Raw genomic sequence first — 23,395 nt, 5'->3', positions numbered from 1 at the left:
CCTCCACGGATTTCTCAGCTTGGGGTCAGGCATGGGCTTCCACCAAGAAAGAGGAGGATTCAGCTCTTCCTCACGCCCTCTCCCTTCCGTCTACAGCCGCCTCTCCTCCGTTCCCGCCCTCCCTTTTTACTTACATTATGATTCTGGTCAGATCTGTATTTGAGATTATCACTGTTACAGCTACGTCAGTGCTCTTCACAGCTGAACTCCGTATTATACATAATTAATTTTCCTTTCTTGTATAACCTTTTGTTTTCCCTGAAACTGTTATTGGCTTTTTTCTATGTATTAATAATGACAGTCTTCATTTCCTTTCAGAAATATCAGACATTCTATCAGTTTTCCCTTCTGGAAGCAATCCTTCCTGGAGCCTTCTGAGCTACCCGTCAGGACACACTGTCCCATGTCTGGGGTCCCCTCTGCCTGTCATCTGCTTTGGGGGTCCCCTGCCTCCTGTGTCACACGATGTTCCCTTTCTTCATTGACCCCTTAATGTGGCTTTTTTAGTCTTCTAGTGCTTTTCTGAAAAAGGGCCCACGGGAGGTAGCATTTGAGAACTAGTGTATTTGAAAATGGTTTTCTTTGTAGTTCTGTGTCTGGAAAAAAATTCCAGTCAGAGGTGTTGCCGTGAGAGTGTGTGGACAAGAATCCTGGTGGTTAATGGACATCCCCTGTCTCCGCCTAATGCAGTCATTGTCCTCCCCCAGTTGGTCGTCTTTCTAATTATCGAAGAAGCTTGTGGAAGGCAGGCCCTGTGTCTTTCTGCTATGGTGGTAGCACTTAGAATAGGGTCTGACTTTTCTGTTCAGAACATAAGTCTTTTTTTTTTTTTTTTAAAGATTTTATTTATTTGACAGACAGAGATCACAAGTAGACAGAGAAGCTGGCAGAGAGTGGGGGAAACAGGCTCCCTGCTGAGCAGAGAGCCCGATGTGGGGCTCGATCCCAGGACCCTGGGATCATGACCTGAGCCGAAGGCAGAGGCTTTAACCCACTGAGCCACCCAGGCGCCCCTAGGACATAAGTCTTAAACCAGAAAGCCTTGATGACAGTTTGGGTATTGGGGATGCCAGAGTGGATATTCTCTAGCTATTAGAACCCAAGGACTGCTAAGAATACCTAATTTGCTTTTTGTATAATACCTAATTTGCTTTTTGTTTAATTTGAATTGGGCAAACATTCGGCTGTTCTAACTCTGACAGGCACATGCCATCCAAGGGCGCAAAGTGAACAGCTTCTGTCCTCTGTGCTCTCCTGATGCTTACAGAGTTATTTTATTTTATTTTAAAGATTTTATTTATTTGAGAGAAAAAGAAGAGAGAGAGCAGGGAGGAGGGGCCGTGGGAGAGGGAGAAGCAGACTCCCGGCTGAGAGGGAGTCCGACTCGGGGGACGTGGGACTCGATCCCAGGACCCTGAGATATGACCTTAGCCAAAGGCAGACATGTAACCCACGGAGCCACCCAGGCACCCCAGTTCGGGAGTTTTCATCATCCTTGGAGCAGATTAGAAGACATGTCTTCGAAACTCTTTATGGGAGAGGACCTTGAAAGCCGCTGAGGTGAGGTGCGGCCCTGTGCTGTGGGACGAGCTCGGGGTCTCTCTGTGTCTCGCAGGTGGTCACCATGGGCCTCTTCCGCACCATCGCGCTGTTTTACCTTGGAAGCTTCGACAGCATCGTGCGTCGCTGCATGATGCAGAGAGCAAAATCGGAAATTGCAGACAAAACTGACTAATCCGTATCCCTGGGGAAAAGACTGTTTCTAAATAACTGAACAGCTTGCTGCTAAAAGGGACCCGGTTTTTGGCCTACAGACACGTATGTATCGCTTTTGAATATGTGAGATGGGACCAGTGCTCTTCCGAAACCTGGCTGCGGGCGAGGGGAGAGGCGTGCGGCGCGGGTGATGTTATTAACACTATGCAAATACGGAGCAGGAGACCCGTGGTTCTCGGGGGCGGGAGGTGATGACCCTGTGGGAACGAACAGCATGTGAGCAGGGTGAAGACCGTGATTCCAGAATGATCATTTACATGTGTCTGTTTATTCTTTTTTTTCCCCCTCTATTGAGATTAAGTCCAGAAATGTACCTTATGATATATAAGATGCAGCCTTGGGCACTTTTTTTAACCTTCCACGATAGGCAATTTATGGGTTTCTGGGGCTCCCCCCCCACCTTTGGTCTTTTTAACATGGTGTATTTTACTCAAGAGGAGTTTTACACATTGCGGGCAAGTCTGAGTGTGTGATGATGTCCCTGACTCACAGTCTTCTGGTGGCCGCTCGGGGCTTCTCTCTCTCTTTGATCCCATAACAATACAGGGGGATGAGGGAGAGCAGTGCCGGGGAAGGGCAGGGGAGAGAGATTTTCCTGTAGGAAAAATAGTGATTTCTTGTCTTCTTTAGACTCGAATGCGTAGAGCACTTTTTGTTTTTCATTCACGGGGAAAGGCAGACTCCTAAAATGTTTTCTGAAGAGAAATAAAATCTTAGAAGCTTAAAAGTTTACAATTTCTTCAACAGCCACGAGGACGCGGAGCTCACCCATCCCATTAGAGTGTCTTGTCATTCTTCCCGTCTCTCCCTCCTGTTTTCCTGATACTGCTATAATATTTTTATATATAAAAAAAAGACTAGTTGAAGTTTTTTGACTTGACTTTTTAAATTAACTCATGAATTAATTAAAACAGGTGAAAGAAATTAAAAAGCGTGACATTCTTCTGGTAGCATATATGTAGCTTTTACGAAAGGCTGATGATCGTATATTTACATTTTCCTCGTTAAGAGAAAGAAGATAGGACAAGGCCAATTTTGAAGATACTCATTTTCGAAAGAAAATGATCACCCATTCTTTCTGTGACTCCCATTTAATCAGAAAACCGTCTCTGCACACCACGTTAAGGAAGCCCAGTCATCACTCCCACAGCATAAGCCCTGGGATCCTCTCGGCCCCGTGAATGTTGTTTTCACATCACAGGCTCCGTTGCTCAGTTAGTGGATTTCCACAATAAGTGCCTCTCATGGGTTTTGGCCAACATTCCCTGCTTCATCCTGTCACTGTGTGTGCGCCCTACTTAGGGACAGTCCCCTTCATCATAATGCTACGCCTCCTCCTTCTGCACACACAGTGTGCATATACTGTGCATACAAAAGATTAAAGGCCTAAAAATTACAGCGAACCTTTTTTTGCTCTTGAGTTTTTGAACCTCTTGACTTTAAGATGACTTAATTTTTTTAAAGTGAGATATTTAATGGCTTTAATCCTTGGCATCCTTTTAATGAGGATCTGAGAATGGCATATTTTAACACTGACAAAGATCGAAGAAATTATTTAATATAGAAGTTGCTTGGAATGACTTCATTGCAGTTTGTGGGGGTGGGTGGATGCCATAAGAGTTTCATGAATCTCTCTGTCTTCTGTAGCCCTCGTTTGCAAACTACATTAGGTCATACCTCGCAGCCTCTTAAGATAGAATAATGGCTCTGTTTCCCTAATTCGCAGAAAACAGTTACACATTAATGCCTGGCTATTTCTCACTTTTATTTTTTCTGGTGAATGTTCCTTGTTGGCACCTCCAACTGCTGGTCCAGATGAAAATCTAGCCCAAGATGGTGTCTCGTTTAGTATGATTATTGGACCACGTTACTTCCGTAGACGTTGTCCGTGCTTCCTCGTAATCTGTACTGTCACCTCCAGGTAATCTGCTCCCTGAACAAATTTAAGAGCCCCCATTCTGTGGTGGGAGATCCTTTCCTCAAACCTGTTGTAGCTCGGGCATGAAAGAAGATTTTGTGGAGATCATATCATCAAGGAATGGGCTTCTTTGTCAGATGAGTTAAAGGGCCAAAGCTCCGTATCCAAAAAACTTTGAAAACTAAGTTGTTGGGGTTTTTTCCCCCTCTTTTCCTAAATTGGTGCCATTCTTCATTTGATAGTAAAACCTGACTTGAACTGATGTGTTAGAGTTTTGATTTATCCATTTTATGGACTCTTCATTAATTTTTCCCAAAGAAACAATGAGTTTGATTCTAGGTATTGCCCTAGATTCTACGGACACGTTTTGTAATATCCGGCATATGCCCCACATCACCTTTTTACAAATCTAAAAAATTAAGAATTCTGAAATGAGTCTGGCCTGAACAGTTTGGGTAAAGGATTATAGGCATTTAGCGTCACACAAAGATCTGACTTCATCCAAAACATGAAAATATTACAAAGGAAAATTCTATTTTTAATCTTTTTTGGCTCAGTTTTTGTACATTTTTTATACTGACTTGTCTTTTTTTTTTTTTTTTTTTTTGCTTGCTCAGGAGAATTAAAAACAACAACAATAACAACGCACATACACACAAAACCCCCTGAGTCAGATTGTTCAGGAAACTGTTGCCATTTCTTTTTTTTTTTTCTTTTTTTTTTTTTTTTAAAGGGGTCATTGATTCAACACTTTGTACTGTACCCAGAAGTGGGTGTGTCCTACCTGTGGCAGGAGTTTGATTACAATTCTGTTGAAGTGTTGGCTTTCTATTTGTGACCAACTACTGTTTATTGTGTGTGTTGGTTCCGAAGTGGTTGCCTCTGCTGGGCTTGGTTTTACTGTTTTATTATAGTGTATTTGTGAGTATATTTATTTGTAAAACATATTGAATGTCGTTCATCCATAGAAATTCCAAAATATGTTCAAGGACCCTCTATAATTAAAAAGATATAAGATATAACCCCCATTTCTTTTTACAAAAACAAAGTCCAGGAAATTGTTCTTTTCTGTTATTTTTTAAAATTTAATTTTCACAACTGAAAAGAGAAAAAATGAAAAATACTGTCAATAATGGCTTCTTTGCATTAATACTTACATGTGTTCAGTTAGAAATCTGCTGGTTAAACCATATATCACTGATTCTTAGAAGCGAACTTTGGGAGTGCATTTCTAATATTTAGATGATAAAAGCATTTTGGAAATAGTAGCTTCAATTCGAAGAATTGTATGTCTTTGTCTTTCTGGAAGAAGGCAATACCATGATAATTTTTTTTTAACTGAGTTTTATCATCAACAGATATAATTTTATTACCTCATGTTCTAATTTAAACATGTCTCACTCACATGAGGACACTTTTAAATATTCATAGTTTTTGACATACGATGCTTTGTATCTTTCTCATGTCCTTAGTTCTTAGTAACTCAGCTTTAAAAAGTACACTAACCATAACCTTCCATACTCTGGACTAAATCTTGTTTAGTTCAGCGCAGTGACAGCAGATTTGATATTTTGAAGAGGAGATAATAGCTATTATATTTTACACTTGCTTGATGGGACAACTCTAAAGACATTTTTAAACTGTAAGAATGCACTTGGCTATTTTGATATATATTAGAACTTGTGTTTGCTACTTTAGATGCTTTTGTGGCAAAATTGTAACCTAATTTTCATATCTTGTATTTCTGAATCACAACAAAAAAATAAATGGGGAACAAGCTTTACAGATTTGAAAATGTATTTTTTTTTTGAAATTTGTGTTTAAGAGTCATTTAAGCAAAACACAAATCTCTTTCATAATATTATTCTAACCTTGCCTCCTAAACATTGACAGGGTTTGATTTTGATCATTTTTTAGGAACTAATATTTTCAGAGTAAGTTACTTGGCATTCAGAGCGCCTATTCCAAATATGTTCTGTGTTTGTGTGACTCAGATATTGAGTAAAACATGAGTAAAAGGTGGTAGAAAAGAAAAGTGGTAGTAATATTTCTTAATGTAATACATTTCATATAAAAACAAATAGATTTCCCACACTTTAAACCTGCATATACTAACAATGCAATATTTCTTAGGTTCTGAAGAACACAGAAGACTGATATATAAAATAACACACCTTAATAGCCCTGTCTTTAAATGGGAAAATTTGGTTTCTATCGTGGAGAGATTCCTTGGACATCTTGGTTTACAAACTTGAGCATTCTCTAAATTTGAGCATTGTATATACCATAAGCAGCATATGATATCCCTTCTATAATTTTTGTATTTGGATGTTTAAAAAGGAGAAAAATATATATTATGTTCCACTCCTGATTTTACGCCCTTGATTTCCCTCATTCAACATATACTTACTGAGCACGGCAGCCGGGCCCCTGGGGAACCTGCTCTGCGTAAATAGTCGGTCCCTCCCAGGTGGTGAGTACGTTGCTTCTTTCTTCCCTCCTCCCCACTTTCATCTCTCTGAAGGCCCTTACAAGTCTTCCTGGACTTCTTTCTTCAGCTTGGAACCTCTGGATTTTATGCCACAAATGTTTGAGTGTCGGACAGTATTCTAGGCTGGGAAAGATACAGTCCCTGTCCTCCAACAAAACTAGCCCATGGTGGTCACTGTCGTGAGTGCATCACATTGAATTCATCTCAATCATGTGCTGCCCCTCCAGCGGTATGCTTCATAGCCGCCTTACGCGGAGGCACAGGCACAGAGAGGTTAAGTTACTAGTCCACGGTAGCAACTACTAAGTTATGGAGCCCTTATTCAGTTTTCTGCCTATACCCTGTCCTAACCCTCTTCCAGTGGCACGAGGGGGCTCTGAGGACTGCGCAGGGAGGTCAGGCATGGTCTCATGGGTGGGTGGGGGGGTGGTCTGAAGATGAAACTGGAGGAATGAGGATGAATTCCTTCTGAGAAGGTTCGGTGTGTTTCAGGTAGAAGAGCAGATGTGCAAAGGCGAAAGGCACGAGAGATCTTGGTGTATTCCAGAAAGCACAGAGTTAATATGGCTGCAAGAAGGGAACGCATAAGGAAAGGGGGGGTACCCGGGGGGTAGATTTGCACCAGATCAAGCCATGTAGAGGAGTTGCAATGTTAGCCTCTGAAGAACTTTGGGCAGAAATATAAAATGGCCAGATTTGAGTTTTAAAAAGATTATGGTGCCCCTTGAAATTCAGGGGTTGCTGAACCCTGAGCCTTGAGTAAAACCATTGTCGTTAGTTTGGAAGATCCCATATTAGACACATATTATTACGGGTTGAGTTGTGCACCCTCAAAAGATGTCATCAGTGTCTTAACCCCCAGTGCCCGTAAATGTGATCTTACTTGGAAATAGGGTCTTTACCAATATAACTGAGTTAAGATGAGGTTATTCGGTTCCTAATCCAATATGGTTGGCAACCTTACAAGAAGAGAACCCAGAGAGACATGGAAAAGGCCAAGTGACAACAGAGGCAGATCAGAGTCAGGCAGGTACATGCCCAGGCCCCCCAAGGACTGCCAGACACCACCAGAAGCTAGGAAGGGCGAGGAAAGATCTCTCCCTAGAGCCTTCACAGGGAGCCTGGCCCAGCTGCACCTTGATTTTAGACTTCACACTTCCTGAACTGTGGGAAAATAAATTTGTTTCAAGCCACCTGGCTTGTGGTACTTTGTTATGGAAGCTCTAGGAGATAAAAACAGTCACCTCCGTTTCTCTAAACATGTTCATCAATAAGTAATAACCGGGAGACACTGCTCTGTGCCAAATCACGTACAAAAATAAAAGTCATTGCATAGAAGAATGTCAGTTCCTTGCCTATTTCCCCTAACACAATGGTGTTATCCCGTTGTTTGGGTCTGTGTCTGCATTTTGACCCAGTGAGGGCAGTAGCCGTTTGAAAAATGTAACTCCCTGTGCTTATTTCATTTCACTTATAATGCCAAGTCATGGATTTGAAGAGAAAAGAATTGCCAGGAGTATATTTCCTGCCCTTGCCTTTGTGAACCAGAAGGAAACAGGACTTGCCTGCTATCAAATTCACACAGCAGAATGATTCACCTGCAGTTGTGGCCTAGCTGCAAAGGTTGTTGCTTAATTGTTTCAAATATTTTTTGAGGTTTAGGGCCCACCCTACATGAGTTAAGTAGGTTTGTCAGTTAAACCAAAGCCTCTTGGTTTAGATTTGGTGAAAGTGTTTCCTTGCGATGACAAGGATGGTTTGAGAGCACATAGCGGACAAATCGTTTGCCATCAGTCCTATAGCAGAAGACAGGCTCTGGGGCATTAATGCACTGAGAACAGTGTTACTGTTAGTACCGAATGCTAATTGGGAATTAGGATTATAATATTATCCTATAATAATGACCAAAAACAGATGCAACCCATCTGAACGCACATGACACTGTTTAGTGTCAAGAGTTCATAATATCTGAGCTGTGTGGATTATATTGCAATAAAGCTGAAAATGATAATTTAGAAGACATTTGAAACTGGAAATTAGTATTTTGCATTGCTTGTCTGGGAGATGTTTTTTAAGCAGTTCCTTTTTATGCAGCTATGTGACCTCTTTGTTCTTACCCTCTCTGGTCAGTTCATTTCTTTTATGGATGCATTCCACTTTAGTTTGTCTAAATGGCTTGGGGTCGTGTTTTATATTTTTAACTCACCTTATCTATTAGTCATCAGTTCCCTCTCAGTTAATGAATGGGGTTTTTGTATCCCCATTTTAAATAAAAAGTTTAATAGTAAGACTTACTACATGCCTATATATAAAACATGTATGCCCAGATGGGAATAATGTTCCTTTTGAATTTCATAACCCTTGGAAGTGTTTCTATTCGTGATGGACAAAGAGAACTTTCTGAAAGATACTGTTAAACACCAACCAGTAGGTGGCGAAAACTGGCAATAAAAAGCTTTTTGTTTGGCAGACAGGAGAAGAAAGGAAAACACAGGCCTTTCGGGCTCTTGATACAATCTCCCTTCCTTGCATCTTGTTCTTTTCTCTCCCTGGTGCTACCCTACTCCGAGAATCCAGCCAGGCAAAGCTGCCAGCGGGGTAGTCCATTGGCTCTGAAAGGTAGAAGTTGTCTTGCGAAGTGAAAAGTCTATATAATAGTGCCTCCAGGTGGGAGGGTGTTGGAAGGTCTCTGGCAAGGATCTGGGATTCAAACCCAGGACTCCTGGCTGTGGTCAGGTCTCCCTCTACTCCCTCCCCAATACCCAGAGACAGTTACTCCACACACTTCCTACAATACCTGCCCTCACACGTGAGGGTGTAAGCTAATAACCCAATCTGAATGGAGGAATGGTTTCACTCTTTCGATGTGAAGAGAATTCAGAACATTCCTGGGGAATATATAATCTTAGTCCAGAACTACAACGCAGCTCTGTCCTGAGAACGGCTGGGGATGGCCAAGATGCCCATCCCTGAAGGGGTAAGTCTGAGAAAATCTGTCAAGTGAGGCTCTCTGGGAGCAAAGGAGAGGAAAAAAAAAAATAAGGAGGCTTTTCTTTCTCTGGGGATGGGGAATCCCGTTTCCTTCTGGGGACCCCTTTGCAGAAGTACAATCTCTTTTCCAGCTCTGTCCTCTCCTTTCCTCACTCCCATGCTGGCTCACAGAAGCACGAAGGTTTTCAATTCCTCTGAAGTAATTTTGGAGGCCCAAGACAAGCTTCTGAGAAGATTCTTAAACTTCATGCTGAGGCATTAGTATAGGTCTCTACTCTTTCTGTGAGGACATACACCCCAGGTCAGTCTATACCCAATGTTCATCTCCAGGCCAGACCCTGCATCACCACCGCCCACCCCAGCCCCACCATCACCCAGTGCCATGTCTCATGAAAAAGCAGGAAGGAGCATCTTCCTTCGTTCCTTCTTGCTGGGATAAGTTTATACGAGGCACCCATCCCTACTTGCAAGAGGTTGGCATGTTGTTTGGTTGCCTATGATAAATGGGATGGAAATAATTTATGCTTATTTTGCTCAAGAGCACATGCTTTGATTTGAGGCTAGGAACAAGACAAAATAAATGGTGTTGGAACACGTTTGTACATGTTGCCACGCTCATTTGTCACGTTTCTGTGAGCGCTCTAGCCCAGCATCCCTCTCTATCTGTATTTGAGCCCTATCAGGTAAGCTGCTGGGCTTTTTGTATACATTTGTTTTCTTGGCGCTTTATTTGCCAAAGACTTTCTGAGATGATTAAGAAAAAAAGTTAAACAAGCACAACTTGTTTGCCCTCTTGTGCTTTTCTCCTAGGGGCTGTGCAGGCTGATGAATGAAAAGTCTGTGGGCTTGCGTGTGTAATATATTTATGTGTGTGATAGTGTGTGTGTGTACACGCGCGTTCAGATAACTTAAGCTGCAGCCATCTGGCACTGGCTGCTAGGCGACCCCACAGGCCTTGGGAAACCCACCCACCCGGTGTTGGGACCTTTTTCAGGGCCTGAGAGTTACCCGGTAGCCCTCCCGCAGCGCCCAGCCCCAACCTAGTGCCAGTCCTGTCAGGGGCGGAGGCAAAACGTTTACTTAGCCATCTTCCAGCCCTTGACGTCCTCGACTCGCCCCTCACTGGCCCGCTGAGGGCTGTCTGGCCTTGGTCACGGATCGTGTCCCCAGGGTGTGTGTTCCGCCTGCACACCTAGGAAGCACGCTCGAGGCTTCCCTTGCCTCTCTCTCCGCGGGAGGGCCACGCAGAGGTCCCACTGCTCGGGGTCAGCGTGGGCCTAGTCTCCTCCCTGGCAGCTGCCAGGAGCCGGCAACGCGGTGTGTACACGTACACACACGCGCGCGCGCGCACACACGCGTGCACACTCGGTTAAAGGGGTCGAAGCGAATCTCGGCGCGCGCGCACGGGCGCGCGCGCGCGTACTCACACACACACACACACATACACACTCGGTTACAAGGGTGGAAGCGATTCCCGGCGGTTGCGCCCTTGGCGCACCCACCCGGCAGCCGGCCTGCCGGCCGCGTGCAGACCCCGGCCCCTCGCGGGCCCCTGAGAGCGCGCCGGGCCCGCTGCAGGCCCGAGGAGGCCCCCTCGCACACCCACCACGCCGCGGCCGCGCGGGAGGCCTTGCGCCGCCCGCGCCACCCACCGGCCGAGCCCGGCGGGCGGGCGGGCGGAGCGGAGCGGGCCGGGCGGGCGGGGGCGTCCCGGGCGCGCCCTCCCCGGCCGCGGGCCCTGCGCGCCATGTGTCCTCCGCGGGGCGCGCCGCTCCGAGCCCGGCCGCGGCTCCTTTAACCCGGGAAGGGGAGCGGGGCGGAGGGGCGGCGGGGCGGCTCCGAGGAGGGCTCTTTCTTTCTTCTTTTTTTGAATGAACCGTGTGACGTACGCACAGGAAACCAGTCGGTTAGAGAGAATGAAGTAAGAGGCCAGCCCCCACACCCCCCCCCCGCCCCGCGCCCGCCCCCTTCCTCCCCGCCCCCTCCCCCGCCCGCCGCGCTCCCGCCCGCCGCTCTCGGTTTCCCCGCCGAGCCGCCGCCGCCGCCGCCGCCGCCGCCGCTGCCAGCGAAGGTGCCGGGCGCCGGGCCCTCCCCGCCGGCGCGGCCGTCATCGCCCGGAGCGGGTGCGCGGCGGGAGCGCGGAGGGGGCGGCCGCCGCCAGCGCCGCCGCGCAGGAGCAGGAGGAGGAGAAAGGGTGCGCAGCCCGGAGGCGGGGTGCGCCGGTGGGGTGCAGCGGAAGAGGGGGTCCAGGGGGGAGAACTTCGTAGCAGTCATCCTTTTTAGGAAAAGAGGGAAAAAATAAAACCCTCCCCCACCACCTCCTTCTCCCCACCCCTCGCCGCACCACACACAGCGCGGGCTTCTCGCGCTCGGCACCGGCGGGCCGGGCGCGTCCTGCCTTCGTTTATCAAGCAGCTTTTCGGAAAATGCATTTGCCGTTCGGAGTTTAATCAGAAGAGGATTCCTGCCCCGTGCCCGGCTCGTCCGGCGGCCCCCGGTCCCTGTCTGTCTCCCGTGGAGGAGTGAAGCGGTCCCGCGGATAGAGATCCATGTCTGTGCCCGCGCGTGTGTGTGCGTGTGTAAATTGCCGAGAGGGGGAAAATCACAGGACTTCTGCAAATACGGGACTGAAAATTGTAATTCATCTGCCGCCGCCGCTGCCTTTTTTTCCTCGTGCTCTTGAGATCTCCGGTTGGGATTCCTACGGATTGACATTTCTGTGACGGAGAAGTCTGGGAATCAAACTGGAAATTCTCCTAATTTTTTACCCTCCCTCCCCCAACTCCTGATTCATTTGGAAGTTTCAAAGCAGCTATAACTGGAGAGTTCTGAAGATTGATGGAATCTTTGCCTTATGCATTTGTTTTGTTTTCACAAAAAAGGAAACTTGACAGAGGATCATGCTGTCCTTAAAAAATACAAGTAAGTTCTTTGCACAGGAAATTGGTTTAATGTAACTTTCATTGGAAACAATTGAGATTTTAACTTTAAGTGCATTCGAGTAAGTTTAATTTCCAGGCAGTTTAATACATTCTTTTAAGCTGTGTTTCTTGTAGTGTGTATGCCCTGCGTTCTTTCACCCAGTGTATAAAGGAAAATGCACCTGATTTTGACTTAGTTTTCTTTTTGACCTTTCAGCATCGCAGAGGAAGTAGACTGATATTAACAATAATTAATAATAATGTGCCTCATGAAATAAAGATCCGAAAGGAATTTCAGTAAAAATTTCCTGCATCTCATGCCAAGAGGGAAACACCAGAATCAAGTGTTCCGCGTGACTGAAGACACCCCCTCATCCAAGAATGCGAAGCACATCCAATAAAATAGCTGGATTATAACTATTCTTTCTTTCGGGGCCGTGGGGCGGGAGCAGGGGCGAGAGGTGCTGCTGGTACCCGGCTGCTTTTCCTCGGGGGAAGGATGGCGCACGCTGGGAGAACAGGGTATGATAACCGGGAGATAGTGATGAAGTACATCCACTATAAGCTGTCGCAGAGGGGCTACGAGTGGGATGCCGGCGACGCGGGCGCCGCGCCCCCGGGGGCCGCCCCCGCGCCGGGCATCTTCTCCTCCCAGCCGGGGCGCACCCCCGCGCCCGCCAGGACCTCGCCGCCCCCGCCCCCCGCCGCCCTCGCCGCCGCTGCCGCCGCGGGCCCTGCGCTCAGCCCCGTGCCACCTGTGGTCCACCTGACCCTGCGCCAGGCCGGCGACGACTTCTCCCGTCGCTACCGCCGCGACTTCGCGGAGATGTCCAGCCAGCTGCACCTGACGCCCTTCACCGCGAGGGGACGCTTTGCCACGGTGGTGGAGGAGCTCTTCAGGGATGGGGTGAACTGGGGGAGGATTGTGGCCTTCTTTGAGTTCGGTGGGGTCATGTGTGTGGAGAGCGTCAACCGGGAGATGTCGCCCCTGGTGGACAACATCGCCCTATGGATGACTGAGTACCTGAACCGGCACTTGCACACCTGGATCCAGGACAACGGAGGCTGGGTAGGTGCACGTCTGCTTGAGTGTGCGTCTGGGCCGGACGTTGCCAGTCGGGGGGCTGAGAATCCGTGGTTGGAGTGTGGGTGGGCTCCTGGGCCAAGGGCAGGCTGATGAGCCAGGGAAATAAAATCAGGGTGCCTGCTTCCCTCACCCTGCCCCCGCCCCCCATGAAGGTCCAGCTGCCAGACCTATTGTTGATGATTCCTACTGGCCAAAAGTGTTTTCCTTGCTTGCCAGCCGTGGAGGGTTAAAGATCCAGCATTTGCTATCCAGTGGGATCTCGGGATAAATGGTATACTTTCTGGGTTTCTTAGACTGGGGGGTCCAGAAATCCTCCTCCCACCCCCAACCGCGCCACAGCTCATTAGCTAGACTCCAGGCTGGGTTGGCAATCCGCGTGTTAGACAAGTTCCCCTGGGAATTTATTTGCACTACAATTTGGGAACTACCCAGTTAGAAGAACAGACTCCACCAGAGGACCAAGGGCATGCCTTTTCTGACTCACTTGGTAAGATCTACTCTAAGAGGAAATCCAGTGTTGCTCGCTTTCCCTGGATAACCTAGATGTGTTTGTAAAGAGGTAAGTTGGCTTTTGGAAAGTGCACAAACTCCATCCTGTGGCGTGTGCCACATGGTTCCCAGTGGGCATGACTGAGTGTCTTGAAGAACATTGGGCCATGGATACTTTATCTCATCAGTGACATAATTTGTTCTGGTTGCATACTTTGCATTCTATTTCTGTACTAGGTGTATGACTTTAAAGTTTACTGTAATTTTAGTATCTTTTACTTTTCGCCACCTAGAGTCCACATCATTTGGTGGTCTCTGCAGGAAAAACTTGCATCTACAGTATCCGTAGAATGCGTAGACACATTAATTCTCAGCTGTGGATGCTGTCATGCTTTGAGGTTAGTTGTACTGATCGATGCCTGTAGCTTCGAAGAACGTCTGTGCGGTGATTTTTTTTTTTTTCTTCTGGTGCTAGATAGAACTTCCATCACGTTATTATAAAGGTATCGTTTTGTACGATTCTTTGGGGGAGGGGGTCCAGGTCCTAAGACTGAAGAATTGTAATTGAGATCGGCATCTTATATGTAAAATTACCAATTTATGGAAAAGTAAAAGAGAAATCTTGTCTGAAGTTTTTTCAGACTTTTTGTTTTAAGGTGAAGAATTCTTTCTGAAAAAGGATGCAATGCAGTCCTTCCTTGTATTGTCTCTAGGGAGAATTACTGATGTTCTTATTTTATAGGACCTAACAGGACCACAAAGCCTAAAAATGATTACAAATGGATTCAATTTCAAGAAGCACATTACACATTTTACTACAGTTTACAAGCGTGCTAGTATTAAGGCCAAGAAAAAAGAGAAAAAGCCAAGAAAGTAGATGGCTGACATGAAAATCTGATCCTATTTGATCAAAGTTGACAAAATTCTGATGCCACTTTCAGTGGTTTAAAAGGAAAATATCCCCATTTAAATTTCTGACAATTAAAATGCTCCTTGTGAATTGTCTTTTCAAGATCCTATATTGTCAGATCTTTAGTAATTCTGGAAGAATTTACTAAAGGGTAAAAGGATATTTTTGTTAAAAGTTTGGTTAAGTAGGTGGTTTTATTTTTAACCACCGTAACCAAAAAGGTAGAGAGTTCCAGACTCCCAAAAGAATCTTTTTAAAACCAGCATAAAACTTAAGTTGACAGTTCATATTTTTATGAAAAAAAAATTTCAAAATTTTCTTTCTAGTTGAAAGAAATCCAAGGTGGTAACTCTCATCTGTTAAGAAATTTAATGAAAAGCGAGGCAACAGACATGCTTCTGATAGAAATTAAGATAGAACCGTGGCCTTTGTTTTGTTGCATTTTACTATGTTAACATCTCATGCAGTTGAGTTTACCTTTTAAGTAAAGGCTCACTTTTAACTCCTTTCGAAATAGAGTCTTCATAGTAGAGCCTGTCTCTCTGGTCAACAGGTATTTGAGATTGATAAACGTCGAGGCTGTATTTTATGATGCCAAACCACAATGACATACCGTAGAACATGATTAAAAAAAAGTTTTTTTGACAAAACCTTTCAGAGTAAACATAAATCATACAGAGGCACAAATAGCTGATGGTAAAATGTGTCGTTTTCAGAACAACATGTTGATGGATGACTGTATAGGAAAACAAAGGAATTTGGCCCAAAAAAGCAGGTATCAGGAAATGTAATAAGTGGATACTTTAGAATCAGAGTGGTAGTATTTGAGAGTTACAAATGCTTTACCTATCCTTTCAAATGGGCATGACTAATTAAATGTCTGGTTTAGGCATATGGCAAACAGACAGATTCTCCACACCCCCCCGAAATTTGCACCAATCAGAGTTGCGCCCTTAATACTGTATTGTGTCTTACAGTGTTACGTACTCAGAATACCCATTGTCAAATGTCAGAAGAGAGCTAGTACATTCTTCCGACTTTTGACAATGACTTGTGTGGCTTCTAGGACTCAGTGGATCAGACTGCACGTAGAATAATGGGCATTTCGGATCTGAAGTCACTTTTTGTCTTTGCTGCTATTGATGCAAAATCAGCCTTCTGAGGTTAAGGAAAACTGTTTGTATTCTGCGTTCCATAGCTTGGAGAAAGTGTCTTGGGAGGAGAGGCATCTGAGACATAGCCCCAGAAGCTTACAAATTAAATAAAGACTAAAGAAGAAATTGGGTTAAAACAGAGTGTAGCTTTATTCCTAAGTTTGAATAAGACATTGTGCGAGAAGCAGGACAGAGGGAGTGCAAGGCACCATTAGTTCTAGGAAATGTCTGAGACCCCGCTACTCCAAGTGGGGTTCACAGACCATCACCTGGGAGCTTCTTAGAGATGCAGCTTCTCAGGTTCCACCCCATAGCCAATGAGTCTGAACCTGTGGTTCTCGCGAGATCCGCGTTGTCAAATGCACATAAAAATTAGAGATGTTGACTATTATCTACCATTGGTTCCTGGGGCCATCTTTTAGGAAGAATGACAGTGTGGGATGGATCTTCCACTGTCCCATTCCAGCAGCCTCCCGGGTTTCTAGTATTACCTAGAACACTGAGTATTCCCAGATGTCCACTAGTGTGATCTGATCCTTGGATGAGATACCCTGGAATGAAAGAAAGGAGATTAATTATCATAAGCTCCCATCTTCTCAAGACTGTTTTTCATGGTAGCTATACAGTTTGCATTGGCATTACTGATCCCAATAAAATAAGTGACAATAAGTAAAGTAAAATACAATAAGTAAAAATAAGTAAGCCCTTCTATTCCAATTAAAGGCAGGGGATTTCTCTCTTTTGATAGCTCCATTAGTTATTATTTTAACCCTAGTAACATGGTTTGAGTTCTGTGGATGCGTTGACTAAGATTGCTTCAAGCCGAAGGGGCTCTTGGAGGGGAAGTGTCGAGATAAGGGCACTTTGACCATGAGTGAGGTTGATAGCTCCCTCCAGGCCGAGGACATTCAGCTTCATGTCTCATAAGAGAGTGAGGTGTGGGCTACTAAAAGAAAGAGAAGGCTTAAATGGGAGATTAGCTTCATTCTGTTGATGAGATGGTGGCGTGACTTTTCTTTTTCCTTTTTTTTTTTTTTTTTTTTTTTTTTTTTTTGGTCTTTTAGTCTTGGTGGTTTAGGAAGACAGGAACTTACTTCTCCACATCCAGTAGAGGTTAGCTTCCTTTTTATTAGTTGGTCGGCAAGCAGTTTCTATCTTCTGTTGGCAGTCCAGATCCACCAAAACACTTAACTAGAAAGCAGTGCCATTCTCATGCCAGTGTAGGAAATAAGTGAAAAAGCATTATTTTCCTGGCAGCCAAGTATCAGCTGCTTATGGCCAATTTTGGCAGCGAAATGTTAGGGATTAAAAATAGTCTGAAGATGGTCCAGTCTTAAGATATTTAATGATGAACTTTCCTTGGGAAAGTGCATCTTTCTCCCTGCTAAGGACCACGTGACTCCCTGCAATAATTTATTCTGTAGGAAAAAAACTACATGGTCGCCCCTGGAGTTTGCAAGTCACGTGCTGTTGAGTGATTGTATTTGTGGACCTTTGTAAAATTTTATAGTTCCCTTAGTTCCCTTTTCTGTCATAGGGCTTTCCTTGCTGTTCAATGTCTGTTGCAAACATGGCTTTCTTTTGTGCGTCCTGTTACTTTCAGCTGTGCTTTCTAGTGAGAACTGATTGATCTTTTTAACAGTCCTTAATTGACCTGGTACATTTCAGGTTGTTTAAATGCACAGAATGCCAGGTAACAAAAGCCACAAGTTGTTGTTTTTAAAAGCAAACTCTCAGAGTTTTTCCTGAACCTTGTTTCTAGTCCTAGTTGGTTTTTTGGAGGAAGAGTAAACTCACTCAGAAAGCAGGTGTGTGGGTGCTGTGTATATGACTAGTGGTCCTGCTCAGCTGTCCCCATGCCCATTTTTGAGGTCGCTCATCGTGTCTTAGCAATAGTCACGCAAACCAGTATCTCAGCTCAAGTGCAATTGTGCTAGAAAAACAACACTGTCTTTGTCATGTACAAGTAGAAAGGTCCCCCCCCACCCCGCCCCGCCCTGAGATAGATTGTATTTGAGGTTCAAAGGTTCTGTTAAGCCTTTTTAAGGTAATCTAATATCATCACCTTATTCAGTCATAGCTGTAACCTTACAAGCTGGCCACCCCTTCCCCCAGCTACATACAGGAGACCACTCCATGAATTTATTTCACTAGGAAGCTTTTCTTTTTCATTTTTCTTGGTTTGATTCAAACAGTGTTAGTGCTTGACATAGAAAGAGAATTAACGATGAAAATCATCCAAGGACTGAGACAACTTTTTGACAGATGTGATTGCCAGTCTTCATGTACCTGGCCCTGGGTTAGGTTGGGGACACAGGAAAGACAGCTTTTACCCCTGCGTTGGGTGACCTCATGGGCTAGTGTCATAGGTGTCTAAGTGAACTCATAGTTACACGCAACCCTATTAGCATGATCCTAGAGGCTCAGATATAGAGAGAAAAAGAAAAAAAAACCCAAGTATGTATTATTTTGCATACACTTCTATCTTTGTCTAAAAAAGTTACTTCTAACCATATGGCGGTTCATGTGTGCATTAGTTCTGATTTAAATAGCAGGAGAAATCTAGGTAATTTAAAAAACACTGTACGTTACAAACACACACTTAAGAGAACTGAAAGGCCAGGGGAGTTCCCTTGTTAAATATTTACCCATTAAACACCCTTAATACACATTAAGAAGACTTAATAAACACCTGTCTTCAATTTTTAAGGTATTTCAGTAATTCTTTGTATTTAAAAGACAATCAAGGCTTTGAATAGGGTGATTAGACTAACTTAATTTGAAGAACTGCCTCTCTTAAATCATCCTTGTATGCAGAAAAATACAAGTTGATTTTGAACAGAACATGGCTCTTCCTTTGGCAGAGATTTAAAAAAAAAAAAAGCTTTTGTTTTCTTTTGTTTTAGGTTATAGTACTGTTCCCTTTATTAAGAGGCTTCTCTTCCAAAATCTGTTTATAGAAATTTCTAGTCCATTGTAGCGTTTGTGGTCCCGAAAGGCAGGTCTTGTACTGTCTAACTGCTTGCACTCGTGGTCCTCCTTTAAGTGGAAGATTGTAAAACTTTTGAAATTACAACCAAGCCTTTTTCCTTCACCAATTTGTTCTGATATATGCTCCACTCCATAGTGCTGACACTGTTTCTCTGCTTTTTACTTGCCAGACAACAGAAGGACAGACAGCTGTCCTTCAGTAAGAATAATGATTGCATGACTGTTTCTAGCTCTTTCTCATGGGGACCCTGCCCCAGGACTGTCCCCTAGCTGCCCATCATCCCACCCCTGGGAAACCTCCAGGATGTAGCTCCTGTGCCTTCCTGGCACACACAGGGTAGGAGTCACCTGAAGCAAAGAATGTTCAGCCTGCATTCCAGCAAGAGGGATCTGAAGAGGGCTGTGGCCGGAGCTGGAGTATAACCTCGACTTCAGTCTTGCTGCCGGGAGCAGGGCAAGGCACAATTCTGTCCACAGAAGGTGACACTTTTTCCTCAAAGATGTTGAATTCCAGCCACTCTGGGGAGTGGGGGGGAGATAGAATCCTCCAGCAGAACTTTTGCTTGCTCGGGTCTCTGCAGTGTGAGATTAGAGGGGTTATTCCCTGGCCATAGAGAAGTTTTGACTAACTTAATTAAAATAGCTTCTACTCAAGACCACTTCCTCACCCGCCCCTTAAACGTGTTTGGAAAGGAACGTCCCTGCTATGCTGGGGTGACTCTTTGTAGCGATGTACTGAGAGCTACTTGGGTGATTTTTCTTGGGGGATTGACAGGATTCTGTGAGAAACTTCTCGACAGAATGGGGACCTCTCTTCTCCGTGACACACGGAACACGCACTTCCCTGGGAAACTGTTTGGAAAATCTGTGTTTTCATCCTGCTCCTTGTTTTGCCTTCAGAATGTCAGGGATAGAGCCATATTCCATTTTTAGTTAATAATCAGCTCATCGGCTCTCTGGGGCTTCAACATAATGAGTCAGAAGCTTATGACTGACCCCAGTCTCCTCTTTTCCTCTGCCTCCTGAAAACAACCCGAGGACCCACGACGTCAAGTGAAGCTTTAATATCTCAAGGGAGATTTTTCCATCGAGGCCAGTACAGCTTTCTCGTGACAGTTCCAATTACTGTATTTCTCTCTTTTTAACTATCTTTTCTTAAGCTGAGGAAGTATCGGGAGTTTGCGACTTTTAATGCTTGGAGCACCGAACAAAGGATCAGTGGTGCAGGCTGTCTCTTCTGGACTATCTCCACCGCTTCTGGGCAGAGGACGAAGATGGCTTTAGCGGGCAGCACCGTGAATGTTGTATCTGTGTAGTGACCCTGAAATTGAACTGCAGCCTGCTAGGCCACTTAGGTGCATTTGAATTTTCCAGGAGAATCTGGGACAGATACTTAGTCCTCTTCATTCACTCCCTATTTGCTGTATGTATTACCCTCTCGCAATTAGAATAGGAATAAAATTAACTGCAAATTATATGCTCAGCTTCAGAGATTGATATTTCATTCTACTAAAGGAAAAAAAAAAAGGCAAGCCCATAAATGATGCCCTTTTGCACTTCTGAGTCTAAAATTTCAGGGCTTCCCCCTAGTCATTTCCCTTGTGAATTCCTGCTAGCATCTCTCTCCCTCTGTCTCTCTTTCATTTTAACACTGAATGCTTTTAGAGGTGGTTTTGAGTTTTTGTAATAACAAAATTGTAAGTATAGTGAGGCAGAGCCCCTTATTAAATATTAAAGTAACAGTATAAGAAGAAAAGAGTATGAAGAAGTCTTATCAGAACAAATGAGCAGTCGTTCACAGAATTTAACTCACGAAAGGCAGGGATGGAAATGAAAAGAGTAATGAAGCTCTTGTGATTTTGCATGATCATATACATTAATATATTTTTTTCATTGAAAACCCGTTAACTGAGGGTCTGCTATGTGCAAGGCTCTATGCCAGGTGTTTTAGTTGAGTAAAAAAGTGTGTAAGATCAACTTTGTCTTCAAGGAGCTTGCCTAAAAAGATGTAAGTTGCTGTAATCTTTGCCACTCTTTAATGGATGGAGAGATCGGGTCCAGCAGGAAGGGGACCTGGAGGAGTTTCATGCAGGAGGTGGTCAATAGAGGTACGGGGAGGAGGCATTTTAGATAACTGGACTGGAGAAGTCAGAGCAGACAGGAATGGATGAAGCCTAATGGGACAATATTGCAAACAGTAAAGAGTCTGACTTGGTTGGGACGCAGAGCTCCCTCATGAGATATGACTGGGTCCTAAGTTGAGACGTTTAAATAAATTTGGTGAAGTGTAAATAAACATGGTAGACATTAAAATGAGTATCAAAAGGGTTCTGAGGCAAGGCGGCGTGTGTGGGCTTGCTGAACATTGCTGGACAGTGAGAGACCGGGTAAGGGGTTTGAACCACGGTGGCAGAGTGGGGAACGGAACCGACGGCGCCAGAGGTGGGCGGCAGTGCTGAAGGGGAGGCAGAGGACTCACAACAGGTGGAAGAAGCAGAAGACTCAAGTCTGAAACCTGGCTCATTCAAAAAGTGTTATTGTCCTCAAGAGAAAGAGGAAAGATAAGAACAGTTGCTGTTTTGGGGGGGTAAATGTGATGAAGTTAATTTTGGACATTTTCAGCTTGAGTTTCCAGTAGGATATCCAAGTGGAGATGCCCATTAGCAGTTAGCCTTGAGGATCTGGGGCTCAAGAGAGAATCTGGGGAAGGCTACGATATGCTATTTTCCCCCCAAGCCAGGTAGATTTCCCACTTCCTTCCTGCATTTCCAGAAGTGGTCCTAACTGCCCCTGCTGATTCTATACTGCTTTTCCCCAAAAGTCCTCTACAGACTTCTGTGGATTAGATGGAGGTGATTAATGTGGGGTTGGCTTTCCACTACCAGTTTACGTACTTAAACAGTAATTCAACTTGAGTCAAATTAATGTTGTCCCAATATCCTAATAATAATCCCCATTTGTGCAGATCTTATACAATCAAAGTGTTCTCCTTCATTGGGTACTTCATTATTTAGAAAAATATTTCTCCTATCCTATTTAACTGGCACCTAGCAGAGTAGATCATAAGTATGTACAGTAGCTGTTTATTGAATGAATGAATAAAAGATTATGGAAGAGGCCCTTTGAGCATCTAACTCATCCCAACCAACTAATGTTCTCCTACTTTCCTTAACTGTGGAGTGTGTCTGTGTTCCAAGTGTCCCCACGTCACAGATTTAATAGAAATGAGAAAAAGGAAAACACCTGTGGAGTATTTTGATTTCAACACTTATCACTGAATTGAAAAAGTCTGTCATTCATACTTGAAGAGAAGTCTCGATTTACATTAAATGTATTTTAAAATTTAAATAGAAAATAATCTACATTAAACATTCAACTTCAATAGAAGTCTTTAACGCTAATATTAGACACTAGGCTGTGGGTTGTCACCTTAGATCTGTTTATACAAAGAGGGCACAGAGCCTCTACATATGTGCTTAGCTACTCTCAGTCCCGTGGTTCCAATCTCAAGCCCAGGAGAAGCCTTAATGGCTGAGATTTTCATCTCCTTATCATTGAAGAAATCAGGGCTCGTCCAGGGTTCTCACAGTGGGTACAAGGTGGTTTCCTCCCTCCCCTAATTAGTGTCGTAGCTCCAATATAAAAGAACTACAGCATAGAAGTCACGGCGATAAATGAGCCCTTAGTTCTTCTCCCACACGAAAACAAGCCGCCCGTCGAAGGTGGCAGTCAGTCGAGCTCAGTGTTCCCAGAGGTGAGAGAGCCTAAGATTTTACCTCTCCAGACACAGACCAGCAAGAACACCACCAGGGGCGTCCTGGATAAAAACCACTGGCCTGGCAGCTTTAGACTCAATGCTCTGTATTGCTTGAAGCCGGAATCACTGCCTCTCTGTGGTTTTAAGAACTGGAGGAATTTTGCATTTTAAGAACCCTCATCTCTTGGCACGAAGCAAACTCAAAGTGTTACTGCTCATCCTTTGTCATCTGTTTGAGAAAGATCGTATGATTTGTTTACTTGTAATGAAGCTTGACCATACTTCTCCAGGGGCTTTTTAAAAAGAAGGATGTGTCAGCTTGCAGATTTGTCCCCATGAATGAAACCACAAGCAAATTCTCTCTCCCTCCCCTCCCCCTCTCGTTTCTTTAGTGACCATCTGTGCATTATGTTACCATTGCCAGACCCTCTTCAAGTGGCTTATCTATGAGTGAATTCAGAAACTTCAAATTATAAAGGACACCCAGATAATTGGCCTGTTCTCCCAAGGATCTGTCCCCCGTGCTGCTGCCAGATTCCTTCTTAATGAACACATCGAGTGACAGTGGGATTCTTGAGCTTGTCCGCATCCGTGAGAAAATGAGCTTCCCTGCTTTGTAACAGCTTGTGGCTCGGGGAAAAAAAATGACAGCCATTGCACAAGTCTCCTTTGAAAGTCGTCTTCTTTCCCATAAATGATACTTTGAGAACACACTTAAGGGGTTATTAGTTTTCTATTTCATGCTTGGCCTGTGTGTGAGAATAACACCAGCTGTCACTGCAAATCAGTAGCTAAACACGCTTTGTCTGGTTAATGTGAACATTTAATATTTGGCTCAATTAAAAATTAACTGATGAAAGTACATGTCAAACGGAAACTGAAAATACCTTTGGAAGGAATATTGAAAGGG

General features: G+C 44.5%; 2 protein-coding genes across 5 annotated transcripts in view; both read left to right on the top strand.

Moving 5' to 3' along the window:
• KDSR (3-ketodihydrosphingosine reductase) overlaps positions 1 to 5,477 on the top strand; it is a 39,338-nt gene extending 33,861 nt beyond the window's left edge. Inside the window, exon 10 of the mRNA XM_059409796.1 lies at positions 1,616 to 5,477. Within this exon, the coding sequence (XP_059265779.1) occupies positions 1,616 to 1,735 (120 nt within the window). The 3' untranslated portion in view covers positions 1,736 to 5,477. The remainder of the gene's footprint in view (positions 1 to 1,615) is intronic.
• A 5,818-nt stretch (positions 5,478 to 11,295) lies between these two features.
• Positions 11,296 to 23,395, top strand: part of BCL2 (BCL2 apoptosis regulator) — a 165,770-nt gene continuing 153,670 nt past the window's right edge. For 2 of the 4 annotated variants that reach the window (XM_059409792.1, XM_059409793.1), the window contains exons 1-2: positions 11,296 to 12,098; positions 12,315 to 13,166. In XM_059409792.1, the coding sequence (XP_059265775.1) occupies positions 12,597 to 13,166 (570 nt within the window). In that variant the 5' untranslated portion in view covers positions 11,296 to 12,098; positions 12,315 to 12,596. Of the gene's footprint in view, positions 12,099 to 12,314; positions 13,167 to 19,888; positions 20,246 to 22,877; positions 23,143 to 23,395 lie in introns of those variants that run through there. The other 2 variants (XM_059409794.1, XM_059409790.1) reach the window with 2 other exon arrangements.

Source organism: Mustela nigripes, chromosome 8 (genome assembly GCF_022355385.1).
Source record: "Mustela nigripes isolate SB6536 chromosome 8, MUSNIG.SB6536, whole genome shotgun sequence".
Taxonomy (NCBI): domain Eukaryota; kingdom Metazoa; phylum Chordata; class Mammalia; order Carnivora; family Mustelidae; genus Mustela; species Mustela nigripes.
The sequence above is the reverse complement of the archived record's forward strand: the minus strand, read 5'-3'. Positions and strand labels throughout refer to the sequence as shown.